The 23,637-nt window shown below is 55.1% G+C and overlaps 2 protein-coding genes and 1 non-coding gene across 7 annotated transcripts; all 3 read left to right on the forward strand.

The window, feature by feature from the left end:
* The first annotated feature begins 537 nt into the window (after positions 1 to 537).
* On the forward strand, positions 538 to 4,244 carry VAMP2 (vesicle associated membrane protein 2). Of its 3 annotated transcripts, none has more exons than XM_037164981.2 (5): positions 538 to 672; positions 1,116 to 1,236; positions 1,696 to 1,854; positions 1,939 to 1,990; positions 3,571 to 4,244. In XM_037164981.2, coding segments are annotated over exons 1-5 (552 nt in total). In that variant the 5' UTR covers positions 538 to 670; the 3' UTR covers positions 3,789 to 4,244. The 3 variants fall into 3 exon arrangements, with proteins under 3 accessions (XP_037020876.1, XP_037020877.1, XP_037020878.1); XM_037164983.2 differs by lacking the exon at positions 3,571 to 4,244 and adding an exon at positions 2,543 to 2,719 and having other exon boundaries at positions 540 to 672; XM_037164982.2 differs by lacking the exon at positions 3,571 to 4,244 and having other exon boundaries at positions 539 to 672; positions 1,939 to 2,719.
* A 1,689-nt stretch (positions 4,245 to 5,933) lies between these two features.
* Positions 5,934 to 21,176, forward strand: PER1 (period circadian regulator 1). Of its 3 annotated transcripts, none has more exons than XM_037164955.2 (23): positions 5,934 to 6,038; positions 11,421 to 11,839; positions 11,959 to 12,057; positions 12,151 to 12,305; positions 12,398 to 12,519; positions 12,611 to 12,812; positions 13,001 to 13,052; positions 13,191 to 13,333; positions 13,691 to 13,769; positions 13,847 to 13,953; positions 14,124 to 14,277; positions 14,358 to 14,466; positions 14,554 to 14,685; positions 14,914 to 15,019; positions 15,134 to 15,305; positions 15,392 to 15,519; positions 15,740 to 15,916; positions 16,536 to 16,778; positions 17,653 to 18,266; positions 18,665 to 18,851; positions 19,058 to 19,247; positions 19,737 to 19,887; positions 20,283 to 21,176. In XM_037164955.2, the coding sequence occupies exons 2-23, from the start codon at positions 11,565 to 11,567 to the stop codon at positions 20,544 to 20,546; spliced, it is 3,861 nt and encodes a 1,286-aa protein (XP_037020850.2). In that variant the 5' UTR covers positions 5,934 to 6,038; positions 11,421 to 11,564; the 3' UTR covers positions 20,547 to 21,176. The 3 variants fall into 3 exon arrangements, with proteins under 3 accessions (XP_037020850.2, XP_037020852.2, XP_053528642.1); XM_037164957.2 differs by lacking the exon at positions 5,934 to 6,038 and adding an exon at positions 8,552 to 9,989; XM_053672667.1 differs by lacking the exons at positions 5,934 to 6,038; positions 15,740 to 15,916 and adding an exon at positions 8,552 to 9,989.
* Positions 21,177 to 22,420: 1,244 nt separating this feature from the next.
* TRNAS-CGA (transfer RNA serine (anticodon CGA)) lies at positions 22,421 to 22,502 on the forward strand. The gene has a single exon. It is a non-coding gene; the product is annotated as a tRNA-Ser (tRNA).
* The last annotated feature ends 1,135 nt before the right edge of the window (positions 22,503 to 23,637 follow it).

Raw genomic sequence — 23,637 nt, forward strand, 5'->3', positions numbered from 1 at the left:
CGGTTGTGTGGAGGGGTAACTTTCACACCGCAGTGACTTAGCTAGGATGTGGGGGAAGGGCCTGCCTCATATCCTTTCCTTCATAGTTTCCTACTGAGGGCCCATGGGCCCCAGACCTCCTTTGGGACATCCCCCTGCAAGGTGGTTCCCAACTCTACCTCAGCACCAGGGTCCCAGCTATTCTCATTGCCCTGGGACCTGTACTTACCCTTTCTGACTTCCCACCCCCAGCCCGTTCCAAGAGCTGAAGACGAGTCACCAGGCATTGGGACCTGGCTAGAGGGTGAGACCTTGGGCTGTGTGGGGCGCGGACTGATTTAGAGGCTTGGGGGAAGCTGTGTGGTCTCTGGTCCCAGGAGGCAAACTGGCGGGGAGCGTGCGGAAGCTGCAGCAGGCTAGCGGCGGGAGGTGAGGGGGGGGCCCGGCTGCGCCCAGACGCGGCTCCGCGGGCAGGCCCCCAGCCCCGCCCCGGCCCGCCCCCGCGGCCCGGCACCGGACCAGTCACCAAGGCGCCCCACCCCCGTCCGCAGTGCCCGGATGTGGGTGACGTGCGGCCGCCATCTTCCCGTCCCCGGCAGCCAGCGCCAGTCGGAGCTAGCGCAAGCTGCCTACCCTGCCGGTGCTGCCAACATCCCTGTCGCTGCGAAGTCCCGCGCCCGTTGCCCCCGCCATGTAAGTCAACCGCCCTTGCCCTTCCTGCACTGGCCTGAGCCGACCGCCGCCTTGGGGACGGGGGCAGGGTTCGACCCGCGCCCAACGCCCGGAGGCTGGGCCAGCGCCCGTGACTGCGCGCGGGCGGTGGCTGCGGGAAGGTGCAGACCCGGTGTCTGCCTTCTCGCCCCGCCCCTGTCATTTCGGGTCGACCCCAGACCTTGTCTCTGAGATCGTCCTCTTTTAACAGGCGGGGAAACCGAGGCCTGGATGGGGGAGGGGGTCTCATTCAAGGTCACTCATCTTTCAGTTGGTGTGGCCAGACGGTATCCAGGGCTCCCATCGGGTGGCCTTCTTCCCGGGAAGAAGGGAGGGACAGATGGATGGACAGGCAGATGGGCGGAGCCCTTACTGCGGGGCCGAAGCATTCAGGCCCTGGGTCTTACTCCGTTTCTGCCCCTCAGGTCGGCTACCGCTGCTACCGCCCCCCCTGCCGCCCCGGCTGGGGAGGGAGGTCCCCCTGGGCCCCCTCCAAACCTCACCAGTAACAGAAGACTGCAGCAGACACAGGCCCAGGTGGATGAGGTGAGTTGGGGAGGAGAGGGTGTGCCAAGGGCAGTGGGAAGGACCCTGTGGGCTGGTAAACTAGTGTGGGGATCCACTTGGGCTAGGGGTGATGACAGGTCACGTTTATAAGTTTTGGAACAAAGATACCGTGCCCCATTCCTGTCAGCGTGCACCTGGAAGGTCCCTGAAGTGTTAGCCTTGTTAGCCTGGGTATTTCAGCCTGGGCAGATGTGCCGTGGTGACAGGCAGGCTGCTTGAAATTCGATAGAGGGTGCTGCTTAGACATCTGAGATGTCTGGCTATCAGCATGCTCCCAATATGTGTGTCTTGCATGTGCTCAAGTGTGGTAGACGTGATCTATGTGTGGCCTGGCAACATCAGGATGCATATTATATATATATATAGGCACATGGTGGTCCCAGAGTGCCCTCATTGAGGTGGGCCTTGTCACACCCCCTGCCTTGTGGTCTTCTTTAGGTGGTGGACATCATGAGGGTGAATGTGGACAAGGTCCTAGAGCGGGACCAGAAGCTGTCGGAGCTGGATGACCGTGCAGATGCACTCCAGGCAGGAGCCTCCCAGTTTGAAACAAGTGCAGCCAAGCTCAAGCGCAAATACTGGTGGAAAAACCTCAAGGTAAGGGTGGAACCAGTTAGAAGGACTGGTGGGTGAATGGGGGTTTCATGGTCCGTCTCACTGACTCTCCCCTCCCACCTCCAGATGATGATCATCTTGGGAGTGATTTGCGCCATCATCCTCATCATCATCATTGGTGAGTATGGTAGGAGTGGGTAGTGCCCTTTTCTTTGGAGAGGTTTCCCCCACGAGTTCTGCAAAAAGCACATATTCAGCAAAAAGCATATAAAGCTGCCATTGGTGGCTCTGATTCATCTAGAGCCCAAAAGTTTGATGTTGTTTAGTCTGCACTTTGGTTGTAGGCAATTATTCTAAGATTTTTGGAAACAGGAAAGCTGGTAGATCCGCACCGCTCCCTTGAGGACCTGTTGTGCCTAAGACCCCAGTCTGGGAACCCTGGAATTGGGGGCTAGAGAGCAGGAAAAGCCTGGGGGAATTGAGACATGGCTAGGGAGCCACTGTTTAAGCGGTCCTGGTTTCAGAGGCCATGGCATGGGGTTGAAGAGACCTTAGAACCCACCCATCCAGCCCCCTTGCTTTACATGTGGATAGTCTGAGGCCCAGAGGGGAAGGGATATTGGCCAGCTGGGGAGTGGGGAGGGTGGAAGCAGGACCAGGCCTGACACACTGCTTTCTCTCCTCTCTTTTCCCCCTCTCCCTCTTCTTCCTTCTTTTTCCGTCTATATAGTTTACTTTAGCTCTTAAACCCCTGAGGAGCCTGCCCAGAGAAGGGCCTCTCATCCCCACCCATCCCCAGCCGTTACCCCACCTCCCAGCCATATCTTCCAGCCCCCCACCCATGTGTGTGTCTGTGTGTGTGTCCCCCTGTAAATAGCCAGCTGTTATTTATACATATATAATATTATATATATTTGGTCTGTTTGTAGTTTTATTACTAGAAAATTTTTCTGGTTGTCCTTTAACACCCCTTCCTGAGGTTCCCATCACCTTTCTCTTTCCTTCCTTCCCTTTCCCTGTTTTCCTGACCAGCCCCAAGTCCCTTCATTTGCATCTGCTATGCAATAGTCCCTCTTCCTCTCCTTTCCTTGGATTTGGCTGATCCTTCCTCCCACCCTGGCCTTCCCCATACCCCCACCCTCCCTACAAAAAACAAAAACAAAAAGCAATTGTCCAGGCCTCCCTAGGTGCATCTTTGCATTATTTGGGAGGCTCTGAGACTGGTGTATCCCACTTGGCCCTAAGAATCCCAAGGTCTGGGAGCTCCCAGCATGTTAATTAGCATTCATTTGCATACTGGCATCCCTTTTGGTTTCCTTCCTTTTTGTTCATCACTCTTCTGTTCATTCTTTCAACCCGTGGTTGATTGGTTAGTTTGTTTTTTTCCACTGAGGAATTAGTCCTCATTGGTCACTGTATCACAGTTTTATTTGCATGACATTATTTGTAGGTGGTGGGGAGCCTGGGCTTTTGGGGAGCCAGGCTGTTCTGGCCCCCAGAATCATCGCCTAACCCCTGTAGTCCAGTTTGCCTCCTCTACCCCCATTTTCCAAACCTCTTGTCCCCTCCTCTCCCTCCCTGGAGCTGGTGTGTAAGTGTCTTGGAGTTCAGTGTGTTATGATGGACCAATAATTCTGCCACATGGAGTTTCTCCCCACATTCCTGATCCCCAGTTTTCATGTGGGGTGCTCAACTGACATTCCCATGGGGTCACCCTCCCTCCCATCTGTCTGATCTTCCCCATCCTCCTCCCACCAGGAGAGTTGGGGGTTGGCCACAATCTGATCTCTTTTGGGAGAGGTGGCTGCCGATGTCTGAGGGGTCATCACTGCCTTGGAGAGGAGTGGAGCAGGGCAGAGAATCTTCTCAGTTCCTGCCTAAAGTCTCCTCTGGCCCCAGCCCTCCTGGGGGTTGGACTGAAAACCCTCCTCCCCAGTTTGGAGGGTGTTGCCTCCTTCACTGCCCAGCTCCTCTGACTGCCCCCATCCTGAATTCAGGGTGGGGGGTACTAGTCACTGCCAATGTGTGTGTGGGACTTGTCAGAAGATGGAGGTTCTTGCTCTTCTCCAGGGTGGTTGAGCCCAGAGAGACCTGTCTTCTCCTTAGGTGAAGTGATAGGGGAAAGGTCTAACGTCTTTTTAAATGGCACAATTTTGGGGGGTCTGAGGGTACAGTCCCTTAAACTGTCACTCGAGGGAACCCCCCCCCCCAACTCTTTCCCCCACACTCAAGGTTTCTGTGTGGAGGGGGAGCAGGGAGATCTAAAATGTGGTGTGAAAGGGTAGGGAGAGATGCTGGGGTGGGGGTGCTGTGCTCTAGATCCCCCATAATATCCCAGTGTCCTCTGCCCCCCATTCCCTCACCCCATGCCCCCAATTCTGTGGCGCATCCAGATTGTGAAAATGTACAATAAATGTGTAATGAGTAACTAAGTGGTGTCTGTTTTGAGATCTTTTCTTAACCAGTGGGAAAGGTATTGGATCTGCAAGTTTAACCAGAAGGTTGAGAAGATATATTGGGACGGAACTGAGCTTTGCTGGAGGGCCTGACCTTGGGCAGGGCAAAGTGTGATTCCCACATTGGCCACGGTGGGGCACCAGGCGGCTTCAAGCGTGGTTAATGGGAAATGTTGATGATTCCTGTGTCACACCCTGGTGAACCTTGAGGTCTAGGTTTCCCAGCTTTCCCTCTTCCATTGGCTGAGGGTATGCTCTTGCTGTTTGTTGGGTCCCTTTTACCCCTTAATTTAACTCCCAGACACTGTGCAGTCACTTCTGTATTCATTTACACCTTCATCTGAAGTAAATGGCCAACTTCAGTGAAGCATCTCTTCCCCTTAGTACTTAGCACAGTCCGTCATACAGAAGCGGTTAATAAATACTGAACAAATTGGCCCTTACTGCTGCACTGTTATCAGACTCACGACACTAGTCCATGATGCCCCTGTTACAGCACCCTAGCTTTCTTGTCCCCAGATGCTTTAACAATGAGTGTAGCCTAGATAGTGTTTCCCAAACTTACCAGTTCTTAAGAACTACCAGGAATTCTTTGAAAATAGATTTTTAGGCACCTTCCCTGGAGATTCTGATTCAGCAGTTTAAGGGCCTGAGATGATTTTTATAATTAAGTACAGAGTTATCATTATTCACCATTTTTAAAGGGTTTATGACCCTTTATAATTAAGTGCTCAGGACTTTTTGTATTTCATCTACTGCATACTTAAGGTTTAGGGTTCCCATAGGCACTAGGACCTGCTTTCTTCATAGTGCTAGGGACCTGGGTTCAAATCTTAGCCTCATTACTGACTAGTGCATTAATCCGGACAGATTATGTAACCTTTCTGATAAGAACAGATACTACACTTGAGCCAGATGGCAGAGAAGTGATATGTACCCTTTCTGGATCTCAGTCTCATTTATGAGGCAGTGGGTAGTAAGGAAGCTAGCCTCCGGGTTTGTGAGAAGCTCCTGAATCCATAGAAAATCTAGGAGCCTGCTGTCATAATCTTTATCCTCATGGTGGCAGTGAGGTCTGAAGACAGCTCTTCACCCTATTCGCACCTTCCAGCTTCTAGGAGCCTCAGGGACTCAGGGCAGATGTCTCAGCTCTAGGGAAGGCGGTGACAGGGTGCAGAAGCTGCGATTCTCCCTCTCAGGGTCTCCGCACAGGGCGCCCTTATCAAAGCCACTGCCGCACGCCTCAACCACACCAGCGCCTGCGCAGACTCTACAGCTTCCAGTGCAGTGTCGTCAAGGAAAATCCCCAGCTTCTAGGTAAACAAGATGCCGCGTGAGAGCGCCCGCACGTGTCCTCTACTGCTCCGAAACCTCTCAGCCTATGAGAAAGTTTGGAGGGCTGGGCCAGCATTCGCGTCACGGCTCTAGGCAAGTGGGGGGATATTGCCACAGCCAATATGGACTTCGGAAGTGAATGGGGGAGCGGCTTTCTGCCAATCAACGGGCACTGTGGGCTGCCCGCCCGCACGTGGATCTGTCACTGAGGATTGGCAAACTGATTAACGAGATGATGACGGGCAGCAGGCAGCACCAATGGTGGCTATGCGGAGGTCTGCTGAAGGCACGCGGCGAAGGGCATGGATCCGCACCCTTAGTCCAATAAGCTTGAGGGGCGTGGCATCCCAGCTGGTGGGCAGGCTTGCAGAAGCAAGTCCGGGTCTCAGTGGCCCTAGTTAGGAAGACGCTGGACACCTGCGTGCTTGCCAAGCGGTAAGTGCTCAGGGGAAGGGGGAGATGAGTGGTTGTGAGTTTTTCTGGGGTGGTGTGTTCTGATAGTAGAGTTGTTAATGAAGTGTGTGTGCGTGTGTGGGGTTGGGGGAGGGCGTGGGGATCCTGGGAATGCATGATCGCAGCGGTGGGAGCCCTGATCCTTCTGGGGAATAGAGACCAGAACTCAGCATTGGAGGGACAGGGGTGGGGGCCAGGGGGTGTCTCCGAGATCCGATCCTTCACCACCCTAGGCCACCTGGACCCTTGACTGCCAGGGAGGTGGGGATCGGAAGCTCTCAGCGACCTGAGGGAGCTGAGACCCCTGCTCCCAAGGAAATGCAGTGTCGGGGGTTCTGAGAGTGTGGGGGACGTTCCTGTGCATGGCTGCTGTCTGGGTATGTGCCTTAAGCACTTGAAAGAGGCAGGGATTCTGAGCTGCAGGGACGCCCCGGTAGGGCAGGTAGGGGGACTCAGAAGGCTTGACATTTTGATGATTTGTGTGACCCTGAGCCAGTCATGTCACAGCTCTGGATGTCTTATGTGTAAAGGGAAGCTATCCTTGGGAGTAAAGGTGAGGTGTAGCAACTGTTGAATCCTGAGAGGGAGGATGGTGTTGTACAGACTGGCTGTGCATGTCTTCCTGAGACCCTGAAGGAGAGGAGGAACTAACAGGGTACTCTGGTAACTGTACAAACAACTATGCCTGTAGGAAAGGTGGAAGAGTGATGAAGTTCGGGTTCCTAGGACATCACTGGGGCTGGTAGCTGCTAGGATGATCTCAAGGACTTTGGGAGCATGTGAAAACTGGGCTGTGATAACTGAAAATGTGTAGGGAGTGCAAACTGAATATCCTAAATGAGAGAAGGGGTTGGATGGAGTTTGTGTTCCAGGCACCAAACTCAATCTCCTGGACAATTGAGACGTTCAGGTTCCCCAGTGCTGGGTAACCCTTCACAGGTTCCAGCACAACAAGCCATTCTCAGAGGTCACATTTGAACTCTGAGCTCTATTTGTTAAGAGCCTGAGAACATATTATGAGGCAATTTAGTCGTCTTTAGTGACTTGTGAGCCTTAGTAAGTCCTTGTGGAATGGGGAGAGTAATACCCACCTCACAGGGCTGTTCTGGGGATTAAATAAAATAATGTATGTAAAGTGCTTGGCACAATGCCTGGATCATGTTTTTTTAAATTATTTTGCTGAAAAATGCCTATAGGCTGATGAAACAACAGTGGCAGGATGAGAGATTTATGTGAATTTTTTGCTTAGAAATTATTCTTACATTTGCAAGTTTTTCTGCAAGTGAAAAACTTGCAAATGTAAGTTGACTCCCTCCGCATTTCCCTCTTCCTGGTTCTGGTCTTCAGGCACCTGCCCAAATCCCTCATTCCATCCTTTTACCCCTCTCCCAAGAGCCAGGCCTAGGCTGAGCCACTTGCTGTCCCAGTTCGGTTTCCTCATCCTACACCCATTCTCCTTCCTTCCCCTCCTTCCTCTTTGCCATGGTAACAAGAGATTCAGGCTCTGAAGGGGGCCTTTGAAGGAGCAAAGGTGCGTGTTTTCTCACAAAACCTGGGCCTCTAGCTTCCCCACCCTGGCTGTTTGGAATTCGGCCAGCAAATGTGTACAGTTTGGGAGAAGGGGGAAGCCAGTGCCAAGAGCTGTGGGAACAAGCCTAGGGGAGGGCGATGCGTGTCTGGAAGAGAACCAAACATAGGGGCGGGGGAGGGGGACCCCTTCCTTCTAATCCTCTCTCCAGGAATCCCTGGCTTTGGGACAGGACGGCTGTCGTTGGGTTGGGGGAGGCGCCTGGGTTTGTGCTTGTCCTGGGCCACCATCCAAAAGAACATGATGTTCCTTAGCGCGCTGGCCGCCGCCCTCGGGCTGGCCGCAATCCAAACCGCTGCCTCCCCAGCCTCCCTGCCCCACATTCCCCCCGCTTCCTCGCCCCGCCCCCTTCCTCAGCTTTGACGTCACCACTGTCTCCCGCCCCCTCTCCGCCATTGACGGCAGCAGGGCCTGGTTACTGTGGGGACCATGAGGCAGGACAACCAGGGCCGTGGGAGCAGGTTAGGATTGCTGGAGCACTGGACCCTTTTGTCTATGCAAGAAATAAAGATGGAGGTGGAGGTGGGAGAACAAGGACTGTCTGTGTCAGGGCAGATTATACCTAAATTCCTGAGGAGAACTGGGATGGAAGAAAAATTGTTTCCAGAGAAGAGGTGTCTGAAAACCAGGGACAGGGCCACAGTATGTGAGATGGGGGTACATTTTCAAGTAGAGAAGTCTGAAAATCCAGGCTCTTAAACCCTTCGTTTCCTGTGTCTTCTTGCTGTTTAGGTTATATAGTTCCCCACCCCTCAGCTTTCCACAGAGCCTGCCCCCAACCCCTCAATGGGCAACACCACTTTAAGGGAAGCTTAGGGCACGTGACAGGGGCGTGCACCCACAGCTGATTATGTCAGCATTAGCTGGGCGGGGGGCGGGGGGGGGGCCTCTTCACTTGCCAACCACATTTTCAGGGAGCCCTGACAGAAGCTGCTTGTTACAGCCCTGGATGGAGTGGGTCTGTGTACCTGCAGCTCTCCTCGGCCCAGCCTGGCACTTCATCCTCCAAACCAGGCCCCTGTTCTTTTTTTAGGATTCAGGGTTCTGCTCCCCCTTCTTTTTAAAAAGGTTTAATGTTCAGCTCCTTCCTCATTGGCTGAAGCCTCTTCCCCTCTCCTGTCCTTTTTTATTTTTTTAATTATTTACTGATTTTAGAGAGAGGAAAGGAGAAACATTGATTTGTTCCACTTATTTATGCATTCATTGGTTGACTCTTGAATATGCCTTGATGGGGGATCAAACTCACAAACTTGGCATATTGAGACGATGCTCTAACCAACCAAACTACAAAATCACTCCTTTTCTATTGATCACCTGCCATGTGACAAGTTATACCCCCCGGGACTAGGGAATACAGTAGAGAGACGATGTCCTTGGCTTTCTCTTTTCCTAATGGCGGGGATCTGAAGCCCTTGCACCCCACCTTTCAGGCACTCTAGGGTCTCTCAGGCACTCCCCTGTTTCCCTGTAACCCTGGGTTTCTGGTCCCTCACTTCTGGGGCAGCCCTGAGGGCTGCTGCATCCTCAAGAGAGAAGCACTAGTCACCCAGTAGGCTGCCCAGAGACCTTTTTTTCTGATTGGACATGGGAGCACCTGCCATTGTTTTCCCTTCACTGCCCCTATTGGCTCTGGCTGCCCATTTTATTATTTGTATCCTTCACTCCCACACTCCCACCCCCACCCCGGCACACATGTATATTCAGTTGCTTTCTTCCTAGCTGTCCAAGTATTTGAAGTGTCAGATGAAAGAGTTGTGTAAAACAGCTTTACTATGATGACAAAGCTGGGGAAGGGAACCCAGGAAAGGTCAAGTCAGGTTTCTGTTTGTCCCCCTCCTCCCAGGGATCAGCTATCCCATTCATCTTGGTTCACTCCCCAGGGTTTGCATTTCTTTTTCCCACCCCTAGCAAAGCCACGGTGTCCTGCAAGTCAGCTCAGTTCACCAAGTGAATATTTCTTAAAACACCTACTGCGGCCAGAGCATTTTCCCGGAAGAGGCACAGTTTATTTCCCCTCCCTTTCAGTATTCACTGTACAAGACGTCCTGCACCCAAAGGCTGGGCGGTGGTGTCTGGGGCCCTTCATTTTAGTGCCAGCACCCAGATCCACGTGCGCCAGCGTGTGTGACACAGCCCTGACCTCAGTAGAAGCCAGTAGCCAATCAGGGACCAGGATGAGATCCCCCAGCCAATCGAGGGCGGGGCCTGTGGCTCCCGGGCAGGAGGCCAAGGAGAGGGGCAGTGCCTGGCATTATGCAACCCGCCTCCTGGCCCCGCTGAGCTTCCACTCGGCTGCGGGCTGCAACGGCGGGCAGGCTACCGAAGGGGACACTCGCGCGGGACAGGTAGGTGTTTCCTTGACCACCTGGGGACCAGTTACCAACCCCATACTGGACCATTTCCAGCATAATGTGCCGCTTTCGGTCTAGGCGGTCTATGGCCCACCAATAATTCGTCTTCCTTGCCGCTGTGCACTTGCTCTCTGCCCCGGGGGATCCAGGTGATCCTTGAAACCCTGCACCGGATGCTGCACTTCTTAACCCTCTTACCTCCTGTTTGCCCCGCACTCCCAGCTCTTCCGGTCCCACACCTGACCCTCAGCAGGCTTGTCCCTTGCCATCGTTCTTGTCACTCGGGGGCCTCCGGTTTTCCCTGGGTAGCAGGATCCCTCTGACTTTCCACGCTCCCCACTCTCCCCCCTTAATCCCTGGCCCGGCGCCGGCCGTGATGTCAGCCTGTTTCGGGCTGGAACATCCTGTTCCCAGCTTTAGTTCCTGCTGTTGGCCACAGCCTTCCCTTTTCTCTTGGAGCTCAGAAAGTGCTGGGGGGTTGGGGATATGGTTGGACCTGGAGTAGGGGAATATCCGTTGGCTGTTGTGCATACCCTGCTCAGAGCTGAGTGTGTCTGCTTCGGATGGGGGCGGGGTGCCGTTGTCTAGAAAAGTAGCAGACTGAGGAAAGAGAATTCCTGGGCCCCTGACAATGGCAGGTGCTGGTTTTGGTTCTGAGGGTCAGGAGAAGGCTGTGTGCTAATAACCAGAATGACTCGGATCCAGGCGAGTGTTAGGCTTGTGGGGCTTTTGTGTGGAGGGCGGTGGCGGTTGTGTTTTGCCCAGGGGAGCAGGGCCAGTCTGCCGAACCCCGTTGGGCCGCTCTCTCAGGGGACTGAGGCTGTACTCGAGGTGGGCTAACCCTGGCCACACCCGCCTGTGTGGGAGTACATAGATCCCCCTCTTCCGCCGGGAAATGGGGGAGGGTCGCTTCTCCCGCCCTCCTGTGGTCCCTCCAGCAACCGCTGAGCTCAGCTGCTGACGTTGGTTTCCCTGGTGACCGTGGCGGTGGCGGAAGCTCATGGTGGGGCCGCGCCTGTCCCTGCGCATGTGCAGCGGGGGTGGCGCCACCCACAGATAAAATTAGCCTTGAGACCTAAATATAGGAGGCGACTAGCTCACCCCTCTGCTCAGAGGCCTTGGAATCTTAGGCAGAGTGGGAGCCCAGTGGGAATTTGGGGCTGGAAGGTGTCCAAACTTTGTCCCACAGCCGTAGTTTTAGTACACTGCTCAGGCTGTACTAACCCAGGCCACGGTGGCAAGGAATGAGCCTCCCCACCTCAAACCCCCTACCCGGACAAGAAACAGAACTTACGTAAAGCTCCCTATTAGAAGCCGGGGTCCCAAGAGCATGGGGACCAGTGGGGGTAGGGTCTGAGTGAAGACGGCAGGTAATGTGAACAGCCCAACTTTCTCTAAGCCATCTTTCTTGGTCTCCCTCTTCAGGTACTGACTGTGGTCGAACTTCTCAATCTCAGAGGCTTGGGTCCTCCACCTTACTCCCCTAGCCAGGCCTCTCGGCCCCCTTGTGCATCCGTGGTGGCCTCTCCCTCATCACTGTTTTCTGTCTGCCCTCCCCATGGCTCAGACATGAGTGGCCCCCTAGAAGGGGCTGATGGGGGAGGGGACCCCAGGCCAGGGGAATCATTTTGTCCTGGAAGGGCCCAGTCCCCTGGGCCCCCACAGCACCTGTCTTGCCCTGGCCCCAGCTTGGCTGATGACACGGATGCCAACAGCAATGGCTCAAGTGGCAATGAGTCCAACGGGCCTGAGTCCAGAGGTGCATCTCAGCATAGCTCACATAGCTCTTCCTCTGGCAATGGCAAGGACTCAGCCCTGCTGGAGACCACTGAGAGCAGCAAGAGGTGTGTACAGATGTGTGTTACAGGGTCTGGGAGTGGTCTCAGGAGCAGTCTGGGCTAGGAGAAAGGCCCATGCTGCTAGTCACTTTCTCTTCATCTCAAGCCTGTTGCTTCTCCTTTAGCACAAACTCTCAGAGCCCCTCCCCACCCAGCAGTTCCATTGCCTACAGCCTCCTGAGTGCCAGCTCGGAGCAGGACAATCCATCTACCAGCGGCTGCAGGTTTGTGGGGTAAGGGCTGGGGGAGAGGCTGGGGACCTGGGCCGTGCTTTGAGGCTGATGCCCATACCCCCTCCCTTTCGGTGGGCCTTGCAGCAGTGAACAGTCAGCCCGTGCAAGGACCCAGAAGGAACTCATGACAGCATTGCGGGAGCTCAAGCTTCGGCTGCCGCCAGAGCGCCGAGGCAAGGGCCGCTCTGGGACCCTGGCCACACTGCAGTATGCACTGGCCTGTGTCAAGCAGGTGCAAGGTGAGTGGTGCTTCCCAGGAGGGCAGTGGCCAAGTCCTGGACTACTGTGGTGGAGCCATCTCACTGAATGCCCCACTGTCCTCACCCTGAAGCTAACCAGGAATACTACCAGCAGTGGAGCCTGGAGGAGGGTGAGCCTTGTGCCATGGACATGTCCACCTATACTCTGGAGGAGCTGGAGCACATCACTTCTGAGTACACGCTTCGCAACCAGGTCAGCCACAGCCTGGACTCTCTGTTGTAACTCACCCTCATCCCTACTCCCATGGCTTCTGAATCCTCTCTCTCCTCACCCTCCTGCCCAGGATACCTTCTCCGTGGCTGTCTCCTTCCTGACAGGCCAAATCGTCTACATTTCGGAGCAGGCAGGCATCCTGCTGCACTGTAAGCGGGACGTGTTTCGGGGTGCCCGCTTCTCAGAGCTCCTGGCTCCCCAGGATGTGGGCGTCTTCTATGGTTCCACTGCCCCATCTCGCCTGCCCACCTGGGGCACTGGGGCTTCAGCAGGTGAGGTCCCCAAGTGCCTGCAGGGGGGATGAGCAGTTGTAGGAAGCTTCTTCTGTGAAGGACCAGGGGTCCCGAGATATTCCTTGTTGGGGTCTTCTCAGCCCAGGTAGGGTGTTGGGTGCCCTACACCCTACCTGGGCTGAGGGTGCAGGGTGTACTGTGCTCACCCCTCTCCTGGTCTGCCCCAGGTTCAGGCTTCAGGGACTTCACCCAGGAGAAGTCTGTCTTTTGCCGTATCAGGTAGGTGGGGGAAGTGGGAGCAGATCCCTTCCACTTTCCACACATCTCCCTTCTTTACTGTGTGAATCCTGACCTTGAGGTAGAGGGTGGGTGGCATTTCATTAACAGTCCCTAACACCTCTTTCTTTCCCTTGCTAGAGGAGGTCCTGACCGGGATGCAGGGCCTCGGTACCAGCCATTTCGCCTCACCCCATATGTGACTAAAATCCGGGTCTCTGATGGGGCCCCGGCACAGCCGTGCTGCTTGCTCATGGCAGAGCGAATCCACTCGGGTTACGAAGGTGGGCAGGCCAGGGGCCTAGCTGTGGGTGAGGCAGGGCATAACTTTGGGAGGCGTGATTCAGCCCCCTCAGGGTTTTGTAATAGGGAAGGTGTTATAAAGATGAGGGTTTGAGGCCTCCTTTAGAAGTAGAGTTGGATTAGAGTCCTCAGCTAGGAGAGGGTAAAGCAGAGGACCTTGTTCTCAGCTCTTTACTAGTGTGGGACACAAGGGTGGTCCAGGCTACCTTTGTGGGCCAGAAGACCCAGGGAAGGGCTATGGGGAGGATTGCCAGCTGGCCTGGGCCCCAGGCAACATGGGGGGCTGAGGAGCTGGACCATTTCCGATGAAATCCAGTTGGTACATTTTCTGTGCTCAGCTCCCCGGATCCCTCCAGACAAAAGGATCTTCACTACACGGCACACCCCCAGCTGCCTCTTCCAGGATGTGGATGAAAGGTGAGGTTGGGACCTGGAGGAAAAGTGTGTGGCCAGGGCGGAGGCCATGGCCAGACTGATGCCTTCTCCCATTTCAGGGCTGCCCCACTGCTGGGCTACCTCCCCCAGGATCTTCTGGGGGCCCCAGTGCTCCTGTTTCTGCACCCTGAAGACCGACCCCTCATGCTGGCCATCCACAAGAAGAGTGAGTTCCTCTCACCCTGCTCTTCCTTCCTGGCTATCTGCAGGGCTTCTTAACGGATGCCCCTGTGGTTATGTCTCTCAGTGCCTGGTTCTCCTGGATCTCCTGCGGGGTGGCTCTCTGTCTTAGCTCTCCTTCCTGCTCACCCACACCTTATTTTCCATTCCCTTCAGTCCTCCAGCTGGCTGGCCAGCCCTTTGACCACTCTCCCATTCGTTTCTGTGCCCGTAATGGGGAATATGTTACCATGGACACCAGCTGGGCCGGCTTCGTGCACCCCTGGAGCCGCAAGGTGGCCTTTGTGTTGGGCCGCCACAAAGTACGAACGTAAGTGGGCCGTGACCCAGAGCTGACATTGGATAGTGTGGGAGGGGTAAGGGTTCGACTTACCCTTTCCCACCTTGCAGGGCACCCCTGAATGAGGACGTGTTCACTCCCCCGGTCCCCAGCCCGGCCCTGTCCCTGGACTCTGATATTCAGGAACTATCAGAGCAGATCCATCGGCTGCTGTTACAGGTGAGAGTTGAGGAGAGGAGGCTTGGGAGGTGAAGAAGAGGTGAGGTGCAGGGCTGTAGATACCTAACCTGTTCCTCTCTGCCCCAGCCTGTGCACAGCCCCAGCCCCGCAGGCCTCTGTGGAGTTGGCCCCGTGACTTCCCCAGGCCCTCTCTTCAGCCCTGGCTCCTCCAGTGATAGCAACGGGGGTGATGCTGAGGGGCCTGGGCCTCCTGCCCTGGTGAGTGTCCTCCCAATTCACCCCTCCAGTCGCCCATTCCCCTGTCCTTGGAACCAGCATTGCCAATCCCAGTGGAGCTCTGCCTCACCCCCTCTCCTTTTCTTGCCCTGCTCTCATCATGGCCTCCATGTCTCCCTACTGGTTCCTCTTATTGCACTGTGCCCTGGGCCCCTGACACTGGCCAGGACCCCTCCCCAATGCTGCCTGCTACCCTGCTCTGTCCCACAGGTGACCTTCCAGCAGATCTGTAAGGATGTCCATCTAGTGAAGCACCAAGGGCAGCAGCTTTTTATTGAGTCCCGGGCTCGGCCTCTGCCCCGGACCCGCCGCCCTGGTGAGTTGGAGGGAGTGTGGGTGTGCGCGCAGGTGAGAGGTGAGACCAGGTGGTCTCCTGACCTTCACCTCAACCCAGAGGAGCTTTCCTCTCTTTTTTTTCTCCTTGGTTTAGCTACAGGCACATTTAAGGCCAAGACCCTTCACTGCCAGTCCCCAGACCCAGGGCTGCAGGCAGACCCTGCTTTAGTCCAGGCCCCACAAGCCTTGGCCCCTGAGGAGGCTGAGAGGAAAGAAGCCTCCAGTTGCTCCTATCAGCAGATCAACTGCCTGGACAGCATCCTCAGGTAAGGCCAGTCTGGCACCTCTCCCTTTTGGGCACTCGCCTTGCCTACCCCAGGGCCTGCCCTCATGTCTTCTGGGGCATCGCCAGGTACCTGGAGAGTTGCAACATCCCCAGCACGACCAAGCGTAAATGTGCCTCCTCCTCCTACACCGCCTCCTCAGCCTCTGACGATGACAAACAGAGGACAGATCCAGTGTCTGTGGGGACTAAGAAAGGTAAAGACCTAGTGCATGCCCTGTTTTCACTGTCCGGCTGCTGACCCTGTGTCTCTGCCCTTTTGCCTTGGGGCCCCCACCTCGCTCTGCCCTGACCCCTCCCAGCCTCCGGATCTCCAGACCTCCTCCCTGCTGTCCATCCTCCCCCTCCTCCCTGGGGTTTCCTCTCCTGACCTCTGGTGGGGGCAGTGGTGGTAACTGGCACCATCTCTTTGCACAGATCCATTGGCAGTGCTGTCTGGGGAGGGGGCCACCCCTCAGAAGGAGCCGGTGGTAGGAGGTACCCTGAGCCCGCTCGCCCTAGCCAATAAGGCGGAGAGTGTGGTGTCTGTCACCAGTCAGTGTAGCTTCAGCTCCACCATCGTCCATGTGGGAGACAAGAAGCCCCCGGAGTCGGGTATGGGCTTGGAGTGAGGGGGCAGTGCCCGGGCTCCCCTTGGTCCTCTAGCCAGAGCTCCCTCCTGCCTGCCTTTTCCTACCCCTTCTGGCCCTAATGGAGAGAAGGAGGCCTCCATCTTAGCTTGGAGCTGCCACTTCTTGCCTCCATTCCCACCAGCCTTTGCTGCTTTGTCTTTTCCCAACCCTGCTTCCTGTGTTCTTACTGTCAGTTCACACACAAAGTGTGGGGTAGGGGGTTCCAACTGAGGTATGACCACAGAGAGTCAGAAAAACCCTGATGAAAAACGCTGAAGGGCATTGCCCTTCAAAATGTGGGAGGGAAGAGAAGGGGGTGGGCTTCCCTTCTAAAGAGAGTCATGGCACCGCCATCCTTGGGTAGTGCTGCCGGAGGGGACTGAGTATCTTCTGCCACGCTGGGACAGCTTTGCATAGAGAAGAGGGCCCCGAGCCAGCCCTCAGTGGGGAGGAGGGCAGGAGATGCACACAGGGCCCAGGCTTGGCTGTGGGGCAGTGGCCAGGGGTTGGCTAAGCTGTTGGACAGGGAGGGTGTGGTGTGGTTGTGTTAACTAACCCCTGAGATGATTCTGATGACCTTTCTCCCTTCTCCCCTTCCTCAGACATCATCATGATGGAGGACCTGCCCGGCCTGGCTCCAGGCCCAGTTCCCAGCCCAACCCCTAGCCCCACGGTAGCCCCTGACCCAGCCCCAGATGCCTACCGCCCCGTGGGCCTGACCAAGGCTGTGCTGTCCCTGCACACACAGAAGGAGGAGCAGGCCTTCCTCAGCCGCTTCCGTGATCTCGGCAGGCTGCGTGGACTCAATGGCTCCTCCATGGCCCCCTCAGCCCCCGGAGAGCGAGGTAGCCACCCTTTACCTCTCTGACCCTGTCCTCTGCCAGGTCTCGGACTAGACCAGTGGGGAGGGGGTTCTTGAGGGAGATGTTGCTGCTCCAGGGACCCAGGCTGGTGTTTCCTCCACCACCAGCACCCTGCCCAGGGATAAGCGCCTGGTTAGCCTCTCCCTAGTAGGCTGGGGTTCCAGGCTGCAGCTAGGGGAAGGCAGCCTCTGGGGGGTTGGCACTGAGGTAGGCGGGAGGAGGTACTCTGCTCCAGGTAAGCTGCTTCAGGTCCAGCCTGGGGGCAGGGGTAGAAAGTATGCCTACTTAGACTCAGTGGTTGCAGATTAAGAGATCTATATGGACTCTGGGCCAAATACAGACAAGGAAGGCTGGAACAACTCTGGGTGGGGCCAGGCTTCAAGGACAGCCAGCAGCCCAGCAGATGCCTGAAGGAGGCTTCCTGTAGGCAGATGCAGGGGTCTGAGCTAGGCAGAGTGTGGCCTTGACTGGCAGAAGGAGCACCAACGTTGGCAGTGCCTGAGGAAGTTTGGCACATGGATTGAAGCCTCCCGCCCATTCGTTTATGGACCCACCCTGCTTCTCCCATCTACCAGTGTGCTGTTTCTTCTGCACACCTCCAACTCCTTCCCTCATGTAACATCCTTCTCCCTTCCTTTCTCAATAAATCTCCCTGTCCCTGCCTCCTGTGATTCTTCGCTGAAGGTTCCCATGTCCCCAGAGCCACCTCTGTTCTATTTGGTCTGGGAAGCTAGACTCTCTCTAGGGCCTTCTCCTTCTCCTGCCCTCTCCCTGGTTAGAAAGGTAGGGCAGTAGAGGTGGCAGGGGCACTCAGCCCCAAGTTGAGGCCCTCGCTAACCCTGGTTTCTCCCCACAGGCTGCCACCATGGCCCCACACCCCCCAGCCGCCGACACCACTGCCGATCTAAAGCCAAGCGCTCACGTCACCACCAGGCCCCCCGGGTCGAATCCCCCTGCTTTGTCTCCCACCCTTCACCTGTTCCACCTTCTGCCTCCTGGCCCCCACCACCAGCTGCTGCTCCCTTCCCAGCTGTGGTTCAGCCCTATCCCCTCCCAGTGTTCTCTCCCCGAGGTGGCCCCCAGCCTCTTTCCCCTGCCCCCACATCTGTGCCCCCTGCAACTTTCCCTGCCCCCCTGGTGACCCCAGTTGTGGCCTTGGTGCTGCCTAACTATCTGTTCCCCACCCCATCCAGCTGTCCCTACGGGGTACCTCAGACTCCTGCAGAGGGGCCTCTTACCCCTGCCTCCCACTCCCCTTCTTCTCCGTCCCTGCCCCCACCCCCCCCCAGCCCTCCCCACCGCTTGGACTCTCCACTATTCAACTCGAGATGCAGCTCCCCACTCCAGCTAAATCTGCTGCAGCTTGAGGAGCCCCCCCGTGTTGAGGGGGGTGCTGTTGCAGGGGGCCCTGCGAGCAGTGCTGGGCCCCTGCCTCCCAGTGAGGAGGCGGCTGAGCCAGAGGCCAGAATGGTGAGCACTGACCCCTGTGTTCTATTATAGTCTTCACGCAACCTTCCCCCGCTTGCTCCTCCACCACGCTTTTCCTGACTTCTACCTGCCTGGTATCTCCATCTCCACAAGATGGTGTAGGGAGGTGGGAGACCCCAGCTGAATTTCTGAATAAGGTAGAAATCAGCTGCCTCATCTGTAAAGGGAGCCAGTAACTTCTGAGTGCATCTGGCACTTGGAAACAGTCCAGCATCATGTCCCTATGCTTCACGGGCTCTCTCATCCTGGCCCCACTGTCGTAGAGTGGGATCAGAGACCACCTTGGTTGGTGTCCCCCCCCCCACGCAGTGGAAACAGTTGAAGGGAGACCCAGGTATTGAATGCTAAATTCCTCCCCATTTCCTTCCTTCCCCCTCCAGGTGGAGGTAACTGAGTCCTCCAATCAGGACGCACTATCGGGCTCCAGTGACCTCCTGGAGTTGTTGCTGCAGGAAGACTCTCGCTCTGGCACAGGCTCTGCTGCCTCAGGCTCCTTGGGGTCTCACTTGGGCTCCGGGTCTGGTTCAGGCTCCCATGAGGGGGGCAGCACCTCAGCCAGTATCACACGTGAGTGGCCCCTCCATTACCTCCCTGGGTAGGACAGTGACTGGGGAGTTGAGAGGCCAGGCACCATCTTGGCTGAGCAGTCTGGGCCCATGTCGTGCCTCCTGAGGGCAGTAGGATGGACACGTATGTGGCCTTGAAAGAGGCTTTGCAGTGTCCCGGGGATGGAAGCCCCAGCTGGCCTGACACTGGCTGACCCTGCTTCACAGGCAGCAGTCGGAGCAGCCACACCAGCAAGTACTTCGGCAGCATAGACTCTTCTGAGGCTGAAGCTGGGGCTGCCCAGGCCAGGGCTGAGCCCGGGGACCAGGTCATTAAGTATGTGCTCCAGGACCCCATCTGGCTACTCATGGCCAACGCTGACCAGCGTGTCATGATGACCTACCAGGTGCCCTCCAGGTAAGGAGTTTGAGGCCTCCTTGGCCACCCTCATTCCATAGCTAATTTGAGGTTTTCTTTTCTGGGGCTGGCTCTGCTCTGTGGCTTTCTATCTCATCCCCTGCCTCATCAGTTCCTCCCATCATCAGCTTCCCTGGTCTTAGAAGCCCCGAACTCTGCCCTGGCTGGTGTGGCTCAATAGATTGAGTGCCAGTTCGATTCTCAGTCAGGTCCTAGATTGCGGGCCAGGTCCCAGGCTGGGGGTATACCAGAGGCAACCAATCAGTGTATCTCTTGCATATCGATGTTTCTCTTCCTCTTACTCTCTCCCTTCTCTTCTGTCTGAAAATAAGTAAATAAAAATAAAACAGAAGTTCTGAACTCCCAGAGCACCAATTCAGAGGAGCAGCATGAGGCAGTGGATAGGGCGTTTGGTGGAGGAAAAATGCCAGCCTCGTGGGCCCTGGTCCCCGCTCTGAGCCTTTGCCTTCTGAACCCTTCCCTGGGCAGGGACGTGGCCTCTGTGCTGAAGCAGGACCGAGAATGGCTTCGGGCCATGCAGAAACAGCAGCCTCGGTTTTCGGAGGACCAGCGGAGGGAACTGGGTGCTGTGCACTCCTGGGCCCGGAAGGGTCAGCTGCCTCGGGTCTTTGATGTAAAGGTGAGAGGAGAAGTCTGGGCTGGGAGGGAGGAGAAAGAATTGAGCTCAAGTCAAAAGGATAGAGATTAAGGGCTGACTCCCTTTATTGTCATTGGATCATTCTGAAGGATGGTGATTCCACTAAGTTTGCTGCTGGGTTACATAGTATTAAACCACACAAATTTTTGTAGACCTTTTCTGGACCAATTCTGTGCTGATGTACACTGGGACTTTTCCATAGTAGGGTCTACAGTGCATTTTCCAGTCTTGACCCCATGTGTGTCTTTGTGGACTAGTGTTTCTTCCAAGTACATTTTGGGAAGTCTCTTGGGCTGGGGGACGAGGGAGCTGGGGTAGCGCGGGTCATCAGTGACTGACCCTTGCCTGACTCACTCATTGCCCTTTTTCCCTCCAAGGCCTGTGTGGACTGCGGTAGTAGCACCCAACACCCTGGCCACCCTGATGACCCACTCTTCTCAGGACTGGATGGATTGGGGCTGGAGCCCATGGAGGAGGGTGGAGGCGAAGGTGGTGGTGGTTGTGAAGATGAGGGTGAAGAGGCCCAGGCCCAAGCTGGGGCTGGGGTCTCAGGCTCTCAGGACCTGGCCATGGAAGAGGAGGAGCAAGGTGGGAGCTCATCTAGTCCAGCCTTACCTGTCATAGACAGTGGCACTGGCTAGACTACATTTTGGGGCCACCTCCAGGAGTGCATGAGAAGCTTCCTTCTTCCACCCCCAACTCTCAGAACTCAGATGTGGCTGGACCAACCAATAACAAACTGCCCCAGATTCTCTTGCTATGGGGGCTGGACCCCCATCACCAGCCCAGGATCCAGGTGCTGCCTCTGGCCTCTGAGGGAATAGCGTGTAGAACTCTCCAGAAAAGCGTCATCTCCCACTGCTGGTGAAGAGTCTTTCCTTCCCTGGACAGAGCTTCTGACAAGCTGCTGAAGTGGTCTCTACAAGTCCCAGCGGAGCCCTAGTCCTGGTCCCCAAGGGTTGGGGCTGCACTTATTTATTGAGCGAGGCAGTCCTCTCTCCTACCTCCTCTCCAGATGGGAGGAGGAGGGCCTGAGGCCCAAACAGGAGCCAGTGGTCCAAACCCCTAGCTGCTCCAGGGTGGGGGCGGTTGGTGGACCATGGAGTCCCTGGTGCTGCCCCTCAGGTGGGACCCAGGTGTTCTCAGCTGTACCCTCTACCGATGACATTTGTGTTTTTGATATTGTCTGTTAATATTTTTTAATACAAAAACAAACAAAAAAACAAAACCCAGGGGCCTTGTGGAATAAAGTTTGCAAGTTGGGTGAGGAACGGCCTTTGTGGGGAGGTGTGGCCCAGCTTCCAGGAGGGTGTTGGTGAGTGCGCGATTCCTAGCCCTCTTCCCCATCCTTTCCAGCTGAAGGGTCTTGGTGAACTTGCTAAATCTCCACCTAATTCAAACCCTGCCCTCACCTCCAACATGACTCGGCTGTGTTTGCCCAGGGATGTAGAAATGAGGACCAACTTGTGCCTAAGGGCAGCAGTCTCCAACCTTTTTAATACCAGGGACGGGTTTTATGGAAGAAAATTTATCTACGGACCAGCGATGGGTGGGATGGTTTCCGGATGAATCAAGTGCATTACATTCAAGCTCATCTCTTGCTGTGCTACCGAGTTCTTAACAGGTCCACCTCCCAGAGGCTGGGGATCCCTGGCTAAGGGCTTTACTTAGGCAAGCTCCATTGTAGGTCATGGTGCCTGAGTGAGGGGAAAACCCCCTTAACCCCATAGTGTCCTGAAGCAGTTGAGGGCCTTTGGCTTTTTTGTCACCGCACAGGAGAAGTCCTGAGGGTGCCTTGGTGGCTAAGGGAGCAGGAGTCACACACCCATGCATGATCTAGTTGGCCCCCAAAAGTGCGGATGGAGGGGCAGAGCATTAACTTTCTGGTTCAGATTGCAGAACCTAGGAAGGGAAGGGAGAACTGGAAGGGATCAGTTACTGAGGGATATGGATCAGCCGCTCTAATTATTTCTTACTGGCCGCCTAAGTAGTCCATCTATCTGTAGACGTGACACTTGGCTTGGGTGGTTAAAGTGCCTGTCCGTAGTAAACAGGAGATCTTGGATTCTGATTCCAGTGGTACCAGAGCCAGTTGACAGTTATTGCTGAGGGGCCAATGCATTTCCACCTCTTCCAAAGGGCCTTGGTGCAATCGAAAAATTCTAAGTCAAATTCTTTGAGCTTCCGTGGCCGTGCTCTGTCAGTGAGCATCTCTAGGCTGAGTCCCACGTCCCCTTCATGCCCTACGTTGAAGCGGGCATCCTTTGCCTTTAAGGGTGTAGGGCCCTGTCCTCGGATTTTGGCATATTTTGTTGGGGCCGTATTTGGCTCCAGGAGAGGAGGGGGAAAAGGAAAGTTGCTCCCAAGGGCTGCTGATAGCTAATGCAAAGCAGACACGGTCAGCAGCACCCAGCCAGGGCACACATACATAGATGTCTGTAGACAAGTGGGTTAGGGTCCAGGAGGTGGGCCTGTTTATAACAACTACAGTTGCACAAGCCACATGTCCTGTGTGGCTGTGATGGCCGAGTGGTTAAGGCGTTGGACTCGAAATCCAATGGGGTCTCCCCGCGCAGGTTCGAATCCTGCTCACAGCGTTAGTAGTTTTGGGAACATGCATTACTGCCTTCGGAAGAAATAATTTGTTTTCCCCACTACATTCTTCCCTTTAGAGAGCTCGCATTTATTCTGGGACTCAAGGGATTCCGCCACACATAACCACTCCGCGAGCGCCCCCTAGCAGGCCTTACGCTCCTTACTACGTACACCTCTGAAGCCTGTGTACGGCTAGGCAGAAGTATTGTAGCTGCCGATATGAATTCATAATTCCACCAAGGTCAGGCGATCCCTTATGGATATTTGGCTGTTGTACGCCATTTACATTGCCACTCTCCTATACTATTTCATTCCTCTCCTTACACCTTGAGCCACAAATCCCTGAATCCTCTCTGAGGTTTGGGTGCTGTTTCAGTGAGTAAACAAGGCATTCTGAAGGCATTTCCCCGATCCATATCCACCTACCTACCTACCTACCTGTCTGTCTGTCTGTCTGTGGCCACATATTTTTTCTTTCCCTCATTACTGTAGATGAACCCTTCCAAGTTAAGTCAACCCCTACACTTACTAGATAGATCTCCATTTCCTTTTTGGCCCTCAAGGGCTCAAGAACACTTCTCTCTTTCCCATACCATCAAATCTTCCCAGTCTAATTGGATTATTCCTACCTGCGTACAAACATACTGAAGTGTATTCCAATTTAGAATAAGCAAGACAACAGAAGGTATCTTGACCTCATGTCCCCCTACCGCCTCATTCCTTTGTTTCCCTCTCCTGCGAAGTTAGTTATACCCACTGTCTCTAATTCTATCTTCCCAGTCTCCTTTGAACCATCTCTCTTAAGGTGCACCTCCCCCCCACCCCAGTTCATCAAAGCTGCTCTTGTTAAGGTTACCAAATGACCATTGACACACAAGCTTACTCCCTCTTAGAAACACTCTCTTCCCTTGCCTTCTAGGAAACAACACTTCTGATATTCGTTCTACATCATTAGCAGTTCATTCACAGACTCCTTTGCTGGCTCATCATCTTCTGGATCTCAAAATGTCGGAGTGTTCCCAAGGTTCAATTTTCCAACCTACTCTCTATCCGCACTCACTTCTTTAGTGATCTCCAGTCTCAGAGCTTTACATATCAACTAGTAATACATTGATGCCTCCAAAATTTTCATCTCCA

This window comes from Artibeus jamaicensis, unplaced genomic scaffold (genome assembly GCF_021234435.1).
Source record: "Artibeus jamaicensis isolate MK-2021 breed Jamaican fruit bat unplaced genomic scaffold, CSHL_Jam_final contig_781, whole genome shotgun sequence".
In the NCBI taxonomy this organism is placed as follows: domain Eukaryota; kingdom Metazoa; phylum Chordata; class Mammalia; order Chiroptera; family Phyllostomidae; genus Artibeus; species Artibeus jamaicensis.